At 50.1% G+C, this 17273-nt stretch overlaps 4 protein-coding genes across 8 annotated transcripts; 2 read left to right on the plus strand and 2 right to left on the minus strand.

The window, feature by feature from the left end:
- Positions 1-808: 808 nt before the first annotated feature.
- Positions 809-4533, minus strand: opn4.1 (opsin 4.1). The gene is made up of 3 exons (XM_007541197.2): positions 4449-4533; positions 2574-3288; positions 809-2420 (listed from the first exon to the last, which is right to left on the minus strand). Exon 3 carries the CDS (start codon positions 2362-2364, stop codon positions 964-966), a length of 1401 nt encoding a protein of 466 aa, XP_007541259.1. The 5' UTR covers positions 2365-2420; positions 2574-3288; positions 4449-4533; the 3' UTR covers positions 809-963.
- LOC103129947 (zinc finger protein 513-like) lies at positions 4503-5681 on the minus strand (the record flags this gene model as incomplete). Its single annotated transcript, XM_016665513.1, has 5 exons — positions 4503-4600; positions 4717-4890; positions 5004-5127; positions 5207-5340; positions 5446-5681. Coding segments are annotated over 4 exons (648 nt in total), but the record flags the coding sequence as incomplete, so codon positions are not given.
- Positions 5682-5694: 13 nt separating this feature from the next.
- LOC103129957 (uncharacterized serine-rich protein C215.13-like) lies at positions 5695-6249 on the plus strand. Its single transcript, XM_007541215.2, has one exon. The coding sequence runs from the start codon at positions 5695-5697 to the stop codon at positions 6247-6249; it is 555 nt and encodes a 184-aa protein (XP_007541277.1).
- A 314-nt stretch (positions 6250-6563) lies between these two features.
- On the plus strand, positions 6564-14322 carry LOC103129949 (protein disulfide-isomerase TMX3-like). 5 transcript variants are annotated; one of them, XM_016665521.1, is made up of 17 exons: positions 8352-9023; positions 9275-9439; positions 9525-9585; positions 10190-10232; positions 10315-10438; positions 10518-10563; positions 10838-10918; positions 11025-11124; positions 11287-11364; positions 12016-12082; positions 12200-12298; positions 13089-13146; positions 13221-13274; positions 13342-13398; positions 13468-13597; positions 13866-13934; positions 14002-14322. In XM_016665521.1, exons 2-17 carry the CDS (start codon positions 9346-9348, stop codon positions 14185-14187), a joined length of 1347 nt encoding a protein of 448 aa, XP_016521007.1. In that variant the 5' UTR covers positions 8352-9023; positions 9275-9345; the 3' UTR covers positions 14188-14322. The 5 variants fall into 5 exon arrangements, with proteins under 5 accessions (XP_016521006.1, XP_016521008.1, XP_016521009.1 ...); XM_016665520.1 differs by lacking the exons at positions 8352-9023; positions 9275-9439 and adding an exon at positions 6564-6839; XM_016665522.1 differs by lacking the exons at positions 8352-9023; positions 9275-9439 and adding an exon at positions 7342-8309.
- Positions 14323-17273: the final 2951 nt, after the last annotated feature.

Genomic DNA, 17273 nt, shown 5'->3' on the forward strand with positions numbered 1-17273 from the left:
CTGTGTGTATGTGTATGCTGCAACTGCACAGTAATTTCCCGGTTGGGATGAATAAAGTACTTCTATCTGTAGATGTGCCTATATACCAGAATAACTGATCCAAATGATTGCATCACCTCTTCTGCAGCCAACAAGTACTGCTTGTTAATCACCCACTGATTCAATCCAGGTGTGGCAGATAGAACACCTGTCCTCAAACATGCAGGGCAGGAGGCCTGAGGACAGGTGTTCTGTCTGTCATACCCGTAAATCCAGCATACCTTATGTGAGAGGAGCCCCAAAGTGGGTCCTGGAGGCCCGGCACCCTGCATGTTCTATTCTCTCCCTGCTGGTAGAAACAACCTCCTCAGCAGGTCGGTGTTCCTCTCAGGCCTCTAATGAGCCGTTATTTGATGCAGGTGTGTTAAACCAGGGAGGGACTGAAACATGCAGGATGCCGGGCCTCCAGGACCCACTTTGGGCCCCCTGATCTACCGTATAGAATCAAACATGGAGAATCAACATTTAGTTTTATCTGATCAAGAATCCAGAGAAACTCCAACCAGTTGATAAATTATGGAATACTTATTCCTATTAAACATAAGGGAACCAATGTGTCGTTCTGTACTTTTACCTTTTTTTTTCTTTTGCTTTGCTTTTATTTTGTATTTCTTCTAATTCATGTAAAACACTTTAAATTACCTTGTTGCTGAAAATCTGCTGTATAAATGACATGACCTTACCTATATTAATGTAATGAATTAAAAACCAAGGTTTCTCTGACTGAACACAGGAAGTAGTTCCTGAAACAAAACCAGACCCTGTTCAGTTGGTTTTACCTGTGAAATGCCACCAGGTGTTGTCTTTATTAATAAATTTGAATAAAAGAAGACAAAAAAAAGGCCAGAAACATGGTGTTGAAGATGGGCGGAGCTATGACTCTGGCTACAGGGGGCGGAGCTATGACTTCACTGGGCGGTGCCATTATATTGAAGCCAGCAGAGGTTTTGCCGCCATGGCAGCGCCCCCTTCAGGTGAGTCGCTGTCTGTGGGTCCAGACTCAGTCAGCTGGCTCATGTGGGCGGGGTCAGACAGCTCAGCTGACACCTGGGTGGATGTACGGTGGTTGATGGCTGTTGATGCAGCACTGGAGCAGTCAGCTTCGCTTTCCGTCCAGCAGGAGTCGCTGTCAGAAGCTGAGGACAGCCGGCTCTGCCTCCAGCGTCCGTTGTTTCGCACCCCGGCGCCCAGCCGGACCCCGGGTGAACCGCTGAGCGTCGTGCGGCGAGACGAGGCGGTGCTGGAGCTGAACGATGAGTGCAGATCCTTTTCCTGCAGCCGCAGCACAGCACGCAACAGCGGAAAGTGTCGACCAATGGCAGCACGATACTTTGGATGTGTGACGGCATAGATGATGGGGTTGTGGATGGCGGAGGCCTTGGCGATGATTGCAGGTATTGAGTTCATGTAGGGGGTCAGCAGGTGGGCGTAGCCAGCGGTGGCGGTCAAAGCAACGGCAGAGTACGGCGACCAGGACACGATGAAGAGCAGAATCACTCCCAGAGCCACTCTGGCCATCCGCCACTCGCCGCGCAGCCGCTCATACGCCTTGGTGGTCTCTCCACTGCTCAGCCTCTTCACTTCCTGAGCCGCCCGTCGCACGGCCCTGAAGATGGCCAGGTAGCAGGTCCCGATGACAGCCAGGGGGATGAAGAAGACGAAGACGAAGAGCAGGATGGTGTAGCTGCGCACCGTGACCGTGAAGCTCATGTAATCCCAGCTGCAGGACGTCTGTAGACCCTCAGGAACGTAGGCACTCCACCCAAAGAACGGCGGCAGACTCCAGCCCAGCGAGTACACCCACACCCCTACGGCCACCACGAAGAGCCGCTGGCGGCTCACTCCGCCCAGCAGCGCCAGCGGCCGCGTGATGGCCAGGCAGCGGTCCCCAGCGATGGCCGTGAGCGTCATCATGGACGCGATGCCGAACAGAGCGCCGCAGAAGGCATAGAGCTCGCAGGCAAACTCTCCGAACACCCAGCGGCGGTGCAGGCTGGCCACGAAGAAGACCGGAGACTGCGTCACCGACATCAGGAAGTCCGCCACCGCCAGGTTGACCACCAGCAGGTTGCTGGGTGTCCGCAGGGTCTTGCTACGACAGAACACGTAGATGACCAGAGCGTTCCCCAACATGCCAGTCACTCCCACCAACAGGATCACACAGCCGATGATGTAATGGGCATGCGCAGGAACGTCCACAGTAGGGAACGAGCGCAGCTGCTGCAGGGTGCGGTGGGTGGAAACGGGTCCCCGGAGGTGGACGAGCATCCCGAGGTGCTTTTGGTGATCTGTGCAGTTTCCTGCCGGGGGGCAGACAGACGCCATCCTGCAGGCAGAAGGGATCTCTGCTGCGGATCTCAGAGGTTCTGGCTGATTCCTGAACCCCGATGGTTCCTGATTCTGGGCGGATCTTTGTTCAGGTCTGTCTGGATTCTGTTTGCTGGATCAGAGATACAATCTGTGTGAACGCTTGGTGGATGTCAGCTGGAAATCAGGCTGGAGGATGTTTGTCGGTTGTTGGCTGTACGGCGGCCTGGAGTCCTGCAGGACGTTCAGAGGAACTCTGAGCTTTTTATGTCGCGCTGATCGACTGATGATGATGAGGGGCTAATGGAGCGGACCAGAGACCGATCCAATAATGCCCCGAGGGTAAATGAACATCTGGAGCAGAAGTAACCCAATTATTTCACTTTGGACACTAATGTCGTCAGGACCTTCAGTTCTGCTGACAATGAGATCAAATGTCTTGAAACGAAGTAACCAGATGATCTGGACCTGCTTCACTTCAGATTTAAGAACTTCTCCAGCTGATTGAGTCCTGTTGGTACCAGACCCCACAGACGACCTCTGACCTCCAGGAGAAACATTGCATAAAGGCCTACCTGAGTCCAACCGGTCCTGCATCAGACGCTCCCTGACTAACATCTCAAAGCTCTTAGTTTGAAAAAGGAAAGAAGAAAAGTCAGAGTCACAGAAGAAAAAGAGGAAAGATCTGGAAACAGATGCAGATAAATGTGAAAAATTGCAAACTTTTTCTCAAAAACGATCTTGCAGTTGATAAGATGAGGACGAAGAAACAGGAATGTCATGATGTGGGGTGTTTGGTGGTGAGTTGGACCCAGGTTGACGTTTCATGGTGATCATGAGGCAGCAGCTCTGACTCTGGAACGTAAGTTAGACAAGACGAGGACCCGACTGGGGAACAGGACACAGCTGGGATCAACGACGGTGGACAAGACGACACAGGAACTGAAGAAACACACAGAAAACCCAAATCAATAGTCAATGAACTGTGTAGCGTTGTGGGATATAATATTGCATAATTTACATATTTTTATGACATGATGCCACATGACTGCTTTGTGGTCAGAAGATGATGCGCATTCATGGAAGTATTTTCTCTGAATTGCAAAGAGAAAAATGAATCTCACTGCAGCCTTGGAGATGACCCAGAAGTCTGATTAACAAATAATCAATAATTATTTATAATTAGCAGAAATTCCTGGAAGGATCACAGGAAAGGATTGGACTGAGGACAGGTTGGACAGATGTTTGGACAGTGTTGCTAGGTGACGGGACAGCAGCAGGAGGACGTTAGCCTGAGGACATTAGCATCCCATTAGAAGATCAATCGGTCAATCAGCTGATGGACAATTTGTCCCAGAGGGACATGGGGGACACTCTGGACCGATATGAGCACAGTGTCAATACAAAGTGATTCTTCTGGTTTAGAACATTTCCAAAGTTATGGAAAAGCAACTAAAGAGTTTAATTAAATTTTCAGAAATGACTCAACAGATGCAAACAAATCTTTCATCGTTTATTTGTATTTTAGTAAATCAAATTTCCAACAACATCTACAGGTCAGTGAACACAGCAGCCTGAGTCTGTTGCTGCACATGCTCAGTTCTGATCAGCAGGTGGCGCTACACCGCCATGAGCATGAACCAGTCTTTATGACTGTTATGACAATTTAATGCAAATCTGGCACATTTAATTTAATTTTAATTTAGAGCAACTTTGCATGAACAGTGTCATTATTTACCGAATGACGTTTCATGACAACAGTCAAAGACTCGTTCATGTTCATGACTGAGTCATGTCAGTCTTATGCACTCTGTCAAATAAAGTGTTACCCAGGCGGCGAACGGAGCTCTAGCTCCCCCTACAGGGCGCGTCCTTAAAGACAGCGACCCTAACCTTTGTCTCCAAGTCCAGGTGTGCTGAGACGTAGCACCAGCTGCTGACAGGTGAGGCTCACGTTGACCTGGTGCAGTGCTGCCAGGGGTCATGTGACCATGATGATGTCATCAAGGTCCTCTGTAGCTAATGCTGCCGTTTCTCAACTCTTCTGCTCTGATGCCCAGGTGGACCTGCAGGTCCTCCCAGTGCAGCCTCTTCCTGCTCACCTGGAACAATGATGCAAACCCGCCCAGGTGTCCCAGGTATGTTCCAGGTGTCCAGGTATGTTCCAGGGGTTCCAGGTATGTTCCAGGTGTCCCAGGTATGTTCCAGGGGTTCCAGGTATGTTCCAGGGGTTCCAGGTGTGCTCCAAGTGTTCCTTGTGTTTTCAGAAGTTATAAATCTTAGCTTGATAAAATTACTATTTTTCACGTCTTTATTTTCATGTCAAATAAAAGTCAGAATATTTCCTGCAGGTAAACATGCAAGCAGCACCTGGGGAGGTATCGGTCCAATCAGACTGCAGGGAGAAGGGAGGGGGCGTGGCGTCTCCGCGTGTGTTTCAGCAGCAGCTGGCGGTCCGGGCTGGAGTACTCGCATTGTTGGCATGGAAACACCTCACCTGTGTGATGCCGGCGGGCGTGGAGGTCCAGGCTCTTCTTCTGGATGCTGATGATGGAAAAACTTGTCAGGTTACCATGGTAACTAGCAGGTACAATATTCAGACGGAGGAACTAAAACACAGATGGGTATGAAGTGGGCGTGTCTAACAGGTGCCTTACCTGCTGTAGCCACAGAGCTGACAGCGGTACGGCTTCACCTGGCTGTGAGTCCTGCTGTGTCGGAGCAGGGAGCTGCGGTCGATGGAGGCGTACGGACACTCGGCACACCTGAACGGCTTCTCACCTGGGCAAAACACAGGAACAGCTACCTGACCAAAGGTCACCATCCAGGGGGTTACCTGCGTCAGTCTCAGGTGTGTTACCTGTGTGAGTCCTCAGGTGTTGCCTCAGCGAGGCCTTCAGCCTGCTGCTGTAGGGACAGTGAGGACAGGAAAACGGTTTCTCCGCTCCGTGGACGCCCAGGTGACGTCTCAGCGTCAGCTTAGAGGAGAACTTCCTGCAGAGGGAACACCTTAGTGCTCAGGACTGGCGGCCAGGAACTCAGCTCTGTGACTGGTCGGTCCGTCTGGATGTAGTGGTGAATTGTGGGTAACGTAGTTACCTGTGGCAGAGAGAGCAGGTGAGGCCCGTCTGCTCCTCGTTCCTGATTGGTGAGACGACCTGGGACGAACCAGACTGGGACAAACTGGTCAGACTGGGAACAGAGCTGCCAGGATCACATCCTGCTTTTTGATTGGCTGTTGGCCCGGAGAGATTCAGAGGTCGACCAATAGGAGACGGTCTGCTGCCAAAACAAAACTCAAAGTTTTCAAGATTAGATTCGAGACAAGACAAAATTCAAAAAGAACTAATGCTGCCCAGCTCCACCAGCTCCACCCACTCCACCAGCTCCGCCCACTCAACAAGCTCCTCCCACTCCACCCGCACTGCCAGCTCCACCAGCTCCGCCTACTCAACAAGCTCCTCCAACTCCACCCGCATTGCCAGCTCCACCCACTCAACAAGCTCCACCCACTCCACCATCTCCACCCACTCCAACAGCTCCACCCGCAATACCAGCTCCACCCTCTCAACAAGCTCCTCCCACTCCACCCGCACCGCCAGCTCCACCCGCATTACCAGTTCCACCCACTCCACCAGCTCCACCTACTCCACCAGCTCCACCCACTCCACCCGCATTGCCAGCTCCTCCCACTCCACCCGCACTGACAGCTCCGCCCACTCAACAAGTTCCTCCCACTCCACCCGCACTGCCAGCTCCGCCCACTCAACAAGCTCCTCCCACTCCACCCGCACTGCCAGCTCCACCCACTCCACCAGCTCCTCCCACTCCACCCGCACTGCCAGCTCCACCCACTCCACCAGCTCCTCCCACTCCACCCGCACTGCCAGCTCCACCTCTTGATGTGTAGTTGGTTAAAATGACTCACCTGTCAGGAAGCTCCGCCCTCTTTGGGTCTTGTGGTGCGGTCAGCCCAGCCCTCCACCTGTCTGAAGGCCAGTCAGAAACCTGAGCAGACCCTCCACCCGACCTGCCACTCCTCCTCCTCTTCCTCCTCCTTCCTCTCCTGCAGCGCCTCCTGAAGTGCGGCTCCAGCACCTCCCAGCTGTCGGCTGTCCGGCCACAGCGGCTGCAGCCGAAGCCGCCAGCGGCTTGGTGTGACCGAACGTGGACGTCCAGCAGCCGTTCGGACGGGAGCGTCAGGGGACAGAGGGGACACGGCAGCCGGCCAGGGGGCGGAGCCTCTCCTGCCCTCTGGTCTCGGCCGTCGGCGGGTGGAGGCTTGACGGAGGAGATCCGACAGAGTCCCAAGGTCATGAGGTGGGCGGACTGGGCGGACTGGTCCGTCTGCTCCTGGGTGCAGGGAGGCGTGGTGGGACAGGACAGCTCCATCGGCGCCCCCTTCAGGGGGAACATGGAGGACTCCTCAAACAGAGTGCTGACCTGCAGCACCACAGAAGAAGGAGGTCCAACAGTGCTGTGTTACCTCGCAGGTGTGTGTGTTACCTCGCAGGTGTGTGTGTTACCTCGCAGGTGTGTGTGTTACCTCGCAGGTGTGTGTGTTACCTCGCAGGTGTGTGCCACCTGAAGCCCCTCCTCTGTGCTGATGTCACAGGTGGGCGGGCTCATGCCACCCAGCATGTCGTATAGCAGGAATTCCTCGTCTTCGTCGCTCTGCTTGGACTCTCCGTCCAGACTCAGCCGGTATGGCGACTCTGGCTCCGCCCCCTCCTGGCTCACCTGTTGTCCGTCGGGTCCGGTCAGGCAGGTGAGGGCGGGAGGGTGATGGCGCAGCAGAAAGTGGCTGCCGATGGCCGTTTTCAGGCCGCAGGTGAACTGACACACCTTGCAACGGAAGAGCTCCACCAGGAAGGACTCCACCTGCGACAGACCCTCCACCTGCTGGCAGTAAAGGCTGGAGCTCATGGCTCCGCCCACCACCTGCAGAGTCACAGGGCTGATGTCACTGTAGCGCTGCGCCACCCACGACATCACTGCCGCCTCTGCTCTCTGATTGGCTGCCTGCAGTCATCTGGAGACAATTAAAGCACATCAGAACCAGAACCAAAACCAGAACCAGGACCTGGCTGGTCCAGCCTCCATAATCTACAGGATGCATGACGTCACAGCAGGGGTCAGACTCCAGAAGACTCCATGGCAGATCCTAAAGGTGCCCAGCAGCGCCCCCTGTTGGCTGCTCTGGCCCTACCTTCCTGCAGAGCGCTGTGGTTCCTGCCGGTGACCTCTGACCCTCCCGCTCATAAAGGCTGCAGCTGCTGCAGTTTATCGTTGTGATGTTCGTGAAACGTTGTTTTATTAACCAGATAAATTCTGTTTTCATCCTTTAAGGAGCGATTTCATTGAGAATTATTGACATACACATTCTATAAAAGGAAATCGCTGCAGCTGAAATTAAGCATGTTTGGTTTTTATTCATATTATTATTTGGTATTTACTTTTACAAAATTTTATTAATTTTTGTTTTGTTTTATGATTTGTGTAGCTGTTCGGTCAGCTGAGCAGTAAATGAACTTTGACTTTATTTCCTAATGTGAATAAACCTGCTGCTTCCCGCCAGGGTGGATTTATGACAGAGTGATCATCTCTCCGGGACGAAGATCTCTGGTGGACCCTGTTACCATGGTTACGCTCTGCCGTGTTTCTTTCACGCATTGATTAGCTACCCAACCTGCCCAGCCGAGTCATTTCTTTTTTCCTGTTACGGTTCTGGTTCCGGACCCCGGTGAACAGAACCAGGCCGATCTCAGTCTGACCCGTTCCAGGATCCTGTTGGACCCGTTGGACCCCCGGTTCGGTGCCGGACCTGCAGCTCCGTGTTCCGGTTCGGCTCGGATATGGGTCTGCTGTTACCATGGACACGACAGGTGGACTTACCTGCTGCGATCCGGTCCTGGAGCGTCCCGGTTCTGATCCGGTTATAGAGGAACGAGTTCGATCAGCTGGCGAGTCCTCAGAGAAACCGGAAGTTGCGCAGACCAACTGCGCGAGGAATCCAGTTTTTTTAAAACAAAACTTTATTAAACTTTTCTTTTTTTAAATATTTATTTTCTGAGCTTTATTATAAATGTTGTTTAAAAAATAGACCACGACGTAATATATGACGTAATAATGTGAACTGAAGAAGAAATTTAACAAATTTATTAAAATAACTTTGAATCTTTTAGGTTCTACCAGGACCAGAACCGAATCTGGACCAGAAACGAGACCAGAACGGGTCTGGATCAGAACCAGAACCTGGACCAGAACCAGAGGAATCAGCCAATCAGAACACAGACCAGGTGGAACAGTTTAAGTAACAGCAGAAGGAGAAACAGAGGAGTCCGTTTGTCCTGCAGCACCCTGACTACAGAAACAGACCCCGGCCAGCAGTAGGAGGACCGACCAGAACCTCCCCTGTGAGGATCTGAGATTATAACGTGGATTATCAGGAAGCCATGAAGATGAAACAGCAGAAATGTGATTTCTGTTTTTAGTTTCCATCACACCGGGCTCTGCTGCCCCCTGCTGGTCATCCCGGCCTGCACTGTTCCTGTTGCTGCTCCCTGCTCAATAAGGTTCTGACCCAGTTAATCTGAGGGATTAGCCACCTCAGCAGATTAGCTGCTCATCTGCTGCAGTCGACATGGCGGCCCAGAGGAGCTCGGTTCTGCTCGCAGGTACGTGCTCCACTCAACTCACTGGTTCTGGTTCTGGACTGCCTGGCTGACAGAACCAGAACCAAATCCAGACAGAACCTGTGGTGGTTCTGCTCGTCTAGCAGTATAAGGTCAAAGGGCAACAAATGAGTAACTATAAAGAAACACGACTCGGTAAATAATGAAGAAACATTTTTGTCACTTCTGATTGGTGGTCAGGAAAACACTCAGAGTGAGACCTTTGTCTGAATGGAACATCTATTTACCTCCAGAACCCATTTCCATCAGAACCAGCTCAGCTGTGGTCCAGATCCAGACCGGACCGGATCTGGATCTTTAGTCAATGCTTCAAGGTTCCAACTTCTCATTCAACATTTGTTCACCGGGTCACCGGACCTGGAAGCGGGTCATCAGAACTGAGGGAAGCATGGAAACCGGTCCAGAACCTCAGAACCTCTGCCACTCCGACAGCCTGGTGCTGCTGATTCCGGTTCTGATCATGTCTGTCCTCCGTGTCCCCAGGTCTGCTGCTCCTGGTACCGGTTCTGTTGGGATCAGCCTTTGTGGAGGAGCTGGACGACACGTAAGTCAGAACCAGACATGGAGTGCAGTTCTGGACCGGGTCAGAACAGCTGAGCCAGAGGTTCTGATGGCAACCAGAACCGTCCGGAACATTAGAGTGTTCACCGGAAGTGTCAGGTCCAGACGGCAGGTTAGGACGGGTTCTGGTGGTTCTGAAAGCCCTTATGGCGTTTGGGCCAGGAGGTTCTGCTGGTTTAAACGGAACTGTGTGGGAAACGTTTCCATGATGACATGGAGACGGCACATGATGTTTCCAGTGGGTTCAGGTCTGGACTTTGACTAGGCCACTGTAACCCTTGAATCTGATGGAAACATCCCATAATCCCTTTGGTCATCTTAGTTTAGCTCCACCATCTTCCCACAGCATGATGCTGCCACCACCACGGTCACCATGGGGACGGTGTGTTTAGAGAGGTGGAGAAGTTTGAGTGGTGTGAAAACTTCTGAACTTTTGTTCCCTTCCTGATTTTGACTAAACCAGTTCTGATGGTTCTAATGGTTCTGATGGTGGTCCGCTTTCCTCCTCTGGGTTGAACCTGGTGACCTTTAGCCTTTAACCCCCCCCATCAGGACAATAATCACTCTGATCTTATCGTCTGATTCAGCTTCATGGAAACTACAGATCCAGAAGAGATCTGGCTCATCCAGGTACTTCTACTCTGACTGACGACAGTAATCTGATTACTCTGACGACAGTAATCTGATTACTCTGACTACTGTGTCTCCTCAGTTTTACGCCCCCTGGTGTTCCTTCTGCAAACAGCTGGATCCTGTATGGCACCAGATCGGATCCGAACTTCGGAGTCTCGGCTCTCCGGTTCGTGTTGGAAAATCTGATGCTACAGTCAACACTGGTCTGTCCCTTCAAAATAAAAGCATGCACTGGATGGAGGTTCTGTTGGCTGGCTGATGTTCTGCCTGGTTCTCCCAAAGGTTTGGCCAAAGAGTTCAAGATCCGAAATTATCCCGCCATCCTCATGTAAGTCTTGGCATCATCATGACATCACCGTGACATCACTGTGACATCACTGTGTATGTTTATTATAATTTTTGCATCAAGCTTTGCTCTGGTTTTGGTGCAGAAATGCAGCAGAAGTTCTGCTTCCCACAGGACTACCAGATCCCAGTAGGACCCAGTAGATCCCAGTAGGACCCAGTAGGACCCAGTAGAACCCAGTAGAACCCAGTAGGACCCAGTAGAACCCAGTAGAACCCAGTAGGACCTGACTGTTCTCCGCTGATTTCTCCTTCAGGCTGAAGAACAATGTCAAGTTTAACTACCCCGGGTCCAGAACCAAGGAGTCAATCATGGACTTCGTTGACCGGGTCTCAGGGTGAGTTTGAAGTGTGAAGATATTAGCATAAAAATTACAACTGTATCAGGCAGTGATGTCACAGTGATGTCACATGAGTAGGATGACACTGTGTGATGTCATTCAGGCCGCTGGTTCGTTCTCTAAGCAGCACACGCCTCTTCCAACACGCCATCAGCCACCATGACGTCCTGGTCGTTTATGTGGGAGCAACATCAGAGCTCAAGGTGCACAAACGCATGATGAACCAACTTAGACAGGACGTGTAAACCGGTAGCTTCCTGCTTCTCATCTGGTTCTTCTGTAATATGAAGGTTCCTGTTTGTCCTCCAGAACCAATGAACCCAGTCAATTCCCGGTTTCTGACCCAACCTGCTGTGTGTTTGCAGGGAAATCTGACGGCTGCAGCAGAGGAACTAATCGTCCACACCTACTTCTTCTCTGCCAGCAGAGAGATCCTGCCACAGGTAGGACGCTTCGGCCCGGTTCCACTGAGCGGATCGGGTTCATTCAATGTTTCATGAACCGCCGTGTAGAGGAAACGGTTTCCAGCAGAAGCTGGCAGTGAAACCCAACCACCTAACGAGACGTTGTACTGGAGCAACTACAGCCATCCTGCACCGACCTAATTTCACTGACCCGTACCACACCAACCCGTACCACACCAACCCGATTTCACTGACCCATACCACACCGACCTGTACCACACTGACCCATACCACACCGACCCGTACCACTGACCCGTACCACACCGACCCAATTTCACTGACCCGTACCACACCGACCCCATTTTACTGACCCGTACCACACCAACCCGATTTCACTGACCCATAGCACACCGACCTGTACCACACTGACCCATACCACACCGACCCGTACCACACTGACCCGTACCACACCGACCTGTACAACACCGACCCGATTTCACTGACCTGTACCACACCGACCCGATTTCTCTGACCCGTACCACACTGACCCGATTTCTCTGACCCGTACCACACCGATCCGATTTCTCTGACCCGTACCACACCAACCCTTAATAAACCACTCAGGGGAAACAAACCGTCTGTGGTGTGTTTGGTTGTTTGGACAGTGGCTGATGGCTGACTGTGTTTCAGGAAGTGACTCTGACGTCTCTACCAGCTGTGCTGCTTTTTAAAGACGGGACATACTTCATTTATGATGGTGAGACATGTTGGGGGTCAACCTGTGGCTCTAACTTGTACTGCTGCCAGATTAGATGCCCAAACCCTTAAGATGTGAGTTAGTGATCAGAACTCAGGTGGACCTTCTGTGTTTCAGAGGAACAGGATGGAGACCTGAAGTCCTGGATCAAAAGAGAACGCTTCCCCAACTTCTTTCTGATTGACGGCTACACCCTGTATGCTATGGGGGAATCAGGTAACAGCAACACACCTGTGTCAGGATGATGTCATCATCAAACAGGTAGATTGAAGGTTCTGCAGCTCAGGACGAACTCTAGAGTTGCTGTTTATAACCCGATTCTGTGTTGGTCACCCAGTCCATCCAGTCCACATGTTGACCTTGAGTCAGAACCCTGGTCGCGAAGTCACTGGGACTTCCAGATGCTTCAGATGATCTGCAGGTTTCTATGAGCTAAATCTATTTTAGACATCTGAGTCCCAGTTTAACTCCTGGTGTTGTTAGGAACCAAACCTTCAGGTTTTACTCTGGATAATTATGTCTCCGGTTTTGCTTTTATTGTCTGTGAAATATTTCCAAACTGAGGTTGGGGCAGATACTCTATTGTCTCTTGACCTGAACTGGAAATGATTATTCTCGCTTTAGCTCAATCTTGTTTGGATTATTGTGAAGAACCTTTCACAAAGAACCCTCCGTGGACCGGTGACAGGATTCTCATGGCACCCTGGGCAGGTGGACTTTAGTGCCCATTTCAAGATTTTTGTTTGGACTTGAAGAGCTATTTGGGGGGGAGGCACTGGATTACACCAGAGAACATCTCCAGCGGGTCCGCTGGGTCCTGAAGTAAGAGCCTGCCAACAGTAAGCAGAATTTGGCCCAGTGTCTGTCCCTGGTGAACCAAATGGCAGTCAGTGTCCTCAGAACGAGGAGGCAGACTGAAACCAGGAGTGCTGGGACAGGGAATGAGCTAAGAGCTCTAGAATCAGTCTTTAGGTTTAGGTGATGTGGTTCCACCTTTCTCCTGAAGGTAAACTGGTCTTACTGGCTCTGCTGGAGGAGAGACACCTGTGTGAAGAAAACCTAAGGTGAGCCATGATTGTCGGACATCCATGTATCAATTAAATGTCCTGCTGTGATGCGTTTCCTGTTATTTGTTTAGGTATAAGCATCTGGTGGAGAAGGTGGCCACAGAGCACAAGGACACCTATGGCAGGTCAGCTTTTATTGTGGAAGGCACACAGGAAGAGGAACCGTATTGCTGACTGTGTCTGTGTGTTCAGGAAGTTCTACTTTGGTTTCATGGAGGACAGCGGGTACATTGATGGACTCATCATGGGGTGAGGTTTGCCACGTCACCTGTTGAAGTTGTTAAGCTCATTAACAGCACCTGTTCATGCTGTCACCAGAGAGGCCCTTGTCCCTTCCTTGATGGTGGTCAACCTGTCCAACGATGGCTACTTCCTGCCGCCAGCGCCTATAGAGACTGAGCTGCAGTTGCTGGACTTCCTGGACGGCGTGCTGGACGGCAGTGTTGAGGTATAGTGGGGCGAGGTGGCAGTTGCAGTGGTTGAGGGTAGTTGGGATCGATTGGGGCATTTGGGTGGTGCCCCAGATGCGATGTGCTGGGGCAGTTGGGGTGGTTTGTGGCACCCCAACTGATGTGTGTCCCAAACCACCAGTTGGGGTGGTTTGGGGCATTTTGGTGGAGAGATGTAGTTTGTGGCAGTTGGGTGGTGCAGTAGGTTCCTCTGAGGAGGTGCAGTGCAGCAGGAAGTCCTTGATTTCTTTCTCACATGCTCCTCAGGCTCTGGGAGGAAACTGCTTCACTCAGCGCGTCCGACGCTTCCTTTACGAGACCAGAATGACACTAATGGTAAGTGACATCATCAACCCACTTCCTGCTTCCTGTCCGAGCCTCTGCTCACGGCCTGTCTCTCTAGCCGGTGTTCAGGGACGCCCCGGTGCTCGGCTGCTTCCTGATTGGCTTCCCGCTTGCGGTCGGCTGCGTCTTCTGCTACCTCTGCATCAAGAACCGACCCGGTTCTGCTGATGACGACGAAGACACTCCTCTACTGGCACCGTCGATGCAACGCAAGAAGAAACTGACAGAGAAAAAGTCCGACTGAGCAGACGTAGAGGAACTAGACTTTAGGTCCAGAAATGGTTCTGGTTTCACCCAGATGTACTTTCAAACAAGAACTTTCATTAGTCAGCTCAGTTGTGTCTGTTTTAATCCCAATTAAAAACATAAGTCAGTGAAATGTCTCTGAGGCTTTATTCCCACCAGGAGAGTCCTTTGGTTGGCCTGGTTGGTCCGCCCCAAAAGTAAACTTTATTTTTTCCTTTTGGTGAGGTTTTTATTGACATTGAGCTCTTTTTCAAACAGACTATAATTTGTAGAGAGAGCCTGGCAGCTGAAGATTGTTGCTTCCAATGGATAGAAATGATGGAAAAGGAAATCAAACATGGAAGTCTGGCTTTTGTGCTGTTACTACAACTGCAAGAGCAGCTCATTCAGCACAGGTTTCATGGTGGAATGTTTCTAATTTTGGAACAAGGTTGATAAATGCTTTGACCCACAGCAGACTGGCGGCAGAAACTGCCCAATCATTTCAGTATAATCGGTACACGCAGGAGCGTTGGCAACACTTAAGGCTCATTGCTGCCATGACGCTCAGCTACGGTGGCTCATGAAGTCTAAAAAGATGTTTATTTTCTGTAGTTGATCCGGATGGAGGGCTGCACCTGGTAGGCAAGTCAACTGCAGCAAAAAGGTTCGGGTTCGATTCCCGGCCTGGGGTCTTTCTGCATGGAGTTTGCATGTTCTCCCTGTGCAGGGGGGGGTTCTCTTCAGGTTCTCTTCCTCCCATAGTCCAAACATGACTGTCAGGTTGGTCTCTCTAAATTCTCCCTTGGTGTGAGTGTGTGTGTGCATGGTTGTGTTTCCTGTCTGTCTCTGTGTTGCCCTGCGACAGACTGGTGACCTGTCTAGGTGACCCTGCCTCTTGCGTCAGCAGCACCTCCTGACCCCACTAGGGACAAGAGTGTTAGAAAATGGATGGATCCAGAGGGGACTTCCGGTGGCGATGCGGCGAGGGGAAGACGCATGCTGAAGAGCTAGAGCTGATATCGACCAATTTTAAATGTCTACTTTCCGTCAGAGGGCTTAATACATGTGAAGACGGTGGAAACTAAGCAGCACAGATGAATAGAGGAAAAAATTCAAGACTAAAGAACACTCCGGGACCCAAAATCGACCAAATGATGATGTCGAACTCACGAGCTAACGAAGCTAACGGTGCTAACGCTAATACTAGCATGGAGACTCCAGCTGGTACAGGGACAGACCCGTCGATTATAAACGAAATTCGCATCATGAACCATCAAGACAAAATACAACAAGTCGGGGCAGACGTGACTACAATTAAAGACTGTCTGGACTCTCTGAAATCCGATGTTGTCGGCCTCAACAGCAGAACTGGGGAAGCCGAAAACAGAGTATCGCAACTCGAAGATGAAAACGCAGCGCTCGCTGCCAACACGGCTGAGCTGAAGTCCAAAGTTGCACTGCTGGAAGATCGAATTCAATATCAAGAAAATTACAGCAGAAGAAACAATCTGAGGATCAAGGGTATCCCGGAGCGGTCGGAGAAGGGGAATAACGCACTGGAATGTGTAATGGATGTGCTACGCTCCCTACTTCCGCAGGACCAGAATGCTGATCAAATCGTCGTTGAGAGGCTCACAGAGTACCCGCTACACTAAAAGAAGATGGGCGAAACACGTCAGCCGGACCCGCCACATCCTGGTGAGATTCCTTCGCTTCGCGGACAAGGAGAAAATACGACTTAGAGCCAGAGAGATCGGATCATTTCAGTGGAAGGGAAATAAGTTAGAATTTTTCCCAGACTTCACGAAGGAAGTACAAGAAAAAAGAAATAAATTCTTTGAGGTCAGACGTATGTGCAGAGCCAAGGGACTAAAATACACCACGCAGTGTTTTGGGTCTCCCTTGGTAAGGACGCAGCGGCAGCAAAAAAGATGATAGACAAATACCAACCCCCGGAGGAAGGAGAATGAATGAACAGACCGTGGTGATCATTGGTAATATATCCTCTCTGAGATCACTAATCATAACTTCCAATTTATTAAGGCCAAAGTGTTTACTGTATTATACACGCTAAAACTAGACTCCGTTAAACTGGTTAAATTTATGCTATTTCAATGACACTTTGCACACGGTGAAAATGGATTGTTATTTAGGCAATCTAAGCTGCATGGATGGCGATTTGGACTCCCATAGAAGAATGTGAAGTTACGATCTGGACTTCTATGTATTTATATCCCACATATTTTCTTAAGGTATACAGTTTAAATAGCACAACCCTTTAGTTATTTTTTCATTTTCCTCTTATCCGAGTCATTTGAGCTAACAAAGCTCTGGCGGAATTTTTTGGATCTTTATTATTATTATATACTATTGGTCGGGACAGCTCACGTTGAAGTCCTCCATGCTTGTCATAAGGAATAAGGCACAGTTATTTACTTTTTATTTTAGTTTTGGGGCCCTCCTTCTGAGCCAGTCGTTTTTTGTTTTCTCCTTAGTTATATGTATACACACAACGGGTACATCACAAGATATAAGGATGCTTCCATTACTATTATCGACAAATGGACATAAACTATGGGGACCATAGTTAAAATATCCTCATGGAACCTTAATGGTTTGGGCTCATAAACAAAGCAAAGTGATTAAATATCTAAAACAGAAAAAAGTAGATGTGATGATGCTACAAGAAACCCATCTGTTAGAGAAAGACGTCAATAGAATTAAGGATAGATGGGTGGGACAAGCTTACCATAATACTTTCCAACAGAAGAAACGGGGCGTATCCATCCTATTTTCTAAACATCTCTCAGTTCAAGTAGAGAAGGAGTATAAAGACAAAGAAGGTCGAGTAATTGTTCTGCTAGTCAATATTTCAGGACAAAACATCATTATAGCTAACATATATGCCCCTAATATAGAAGATCCAGACTTTTTCTTACAGCTAAAAAGAATCTTCCTAGATTTTGGAGACTTCCCAATCATTCTTTCTGGAGATTTTAACCAAGTCCTAGACATCATTCTGGACAGATCAGGGAAATCAACTCCTAAAACCAGTAAAACCCTAGACGCGAACAAAGATCTGTGCAAACATACTGGTTTATC

The sequence above is a fragment of the Poecilia formosa genome, unplaced genomic scaffold, assembly GCF_000485575.1.
Source record: "Poecilia formosa unplaced genomic scaffold, Poecilia_formosa-5.1.2 Scaffold593, whole genome shotgun sequence".
Taxonomy (NCBI): domain Eukaryota; kingdom Metazoa; phylum Chordata; class Actinopteri; order Cyprinodontiformes; family Poeciliidae; genus Poecilia; species Poecilia formosa.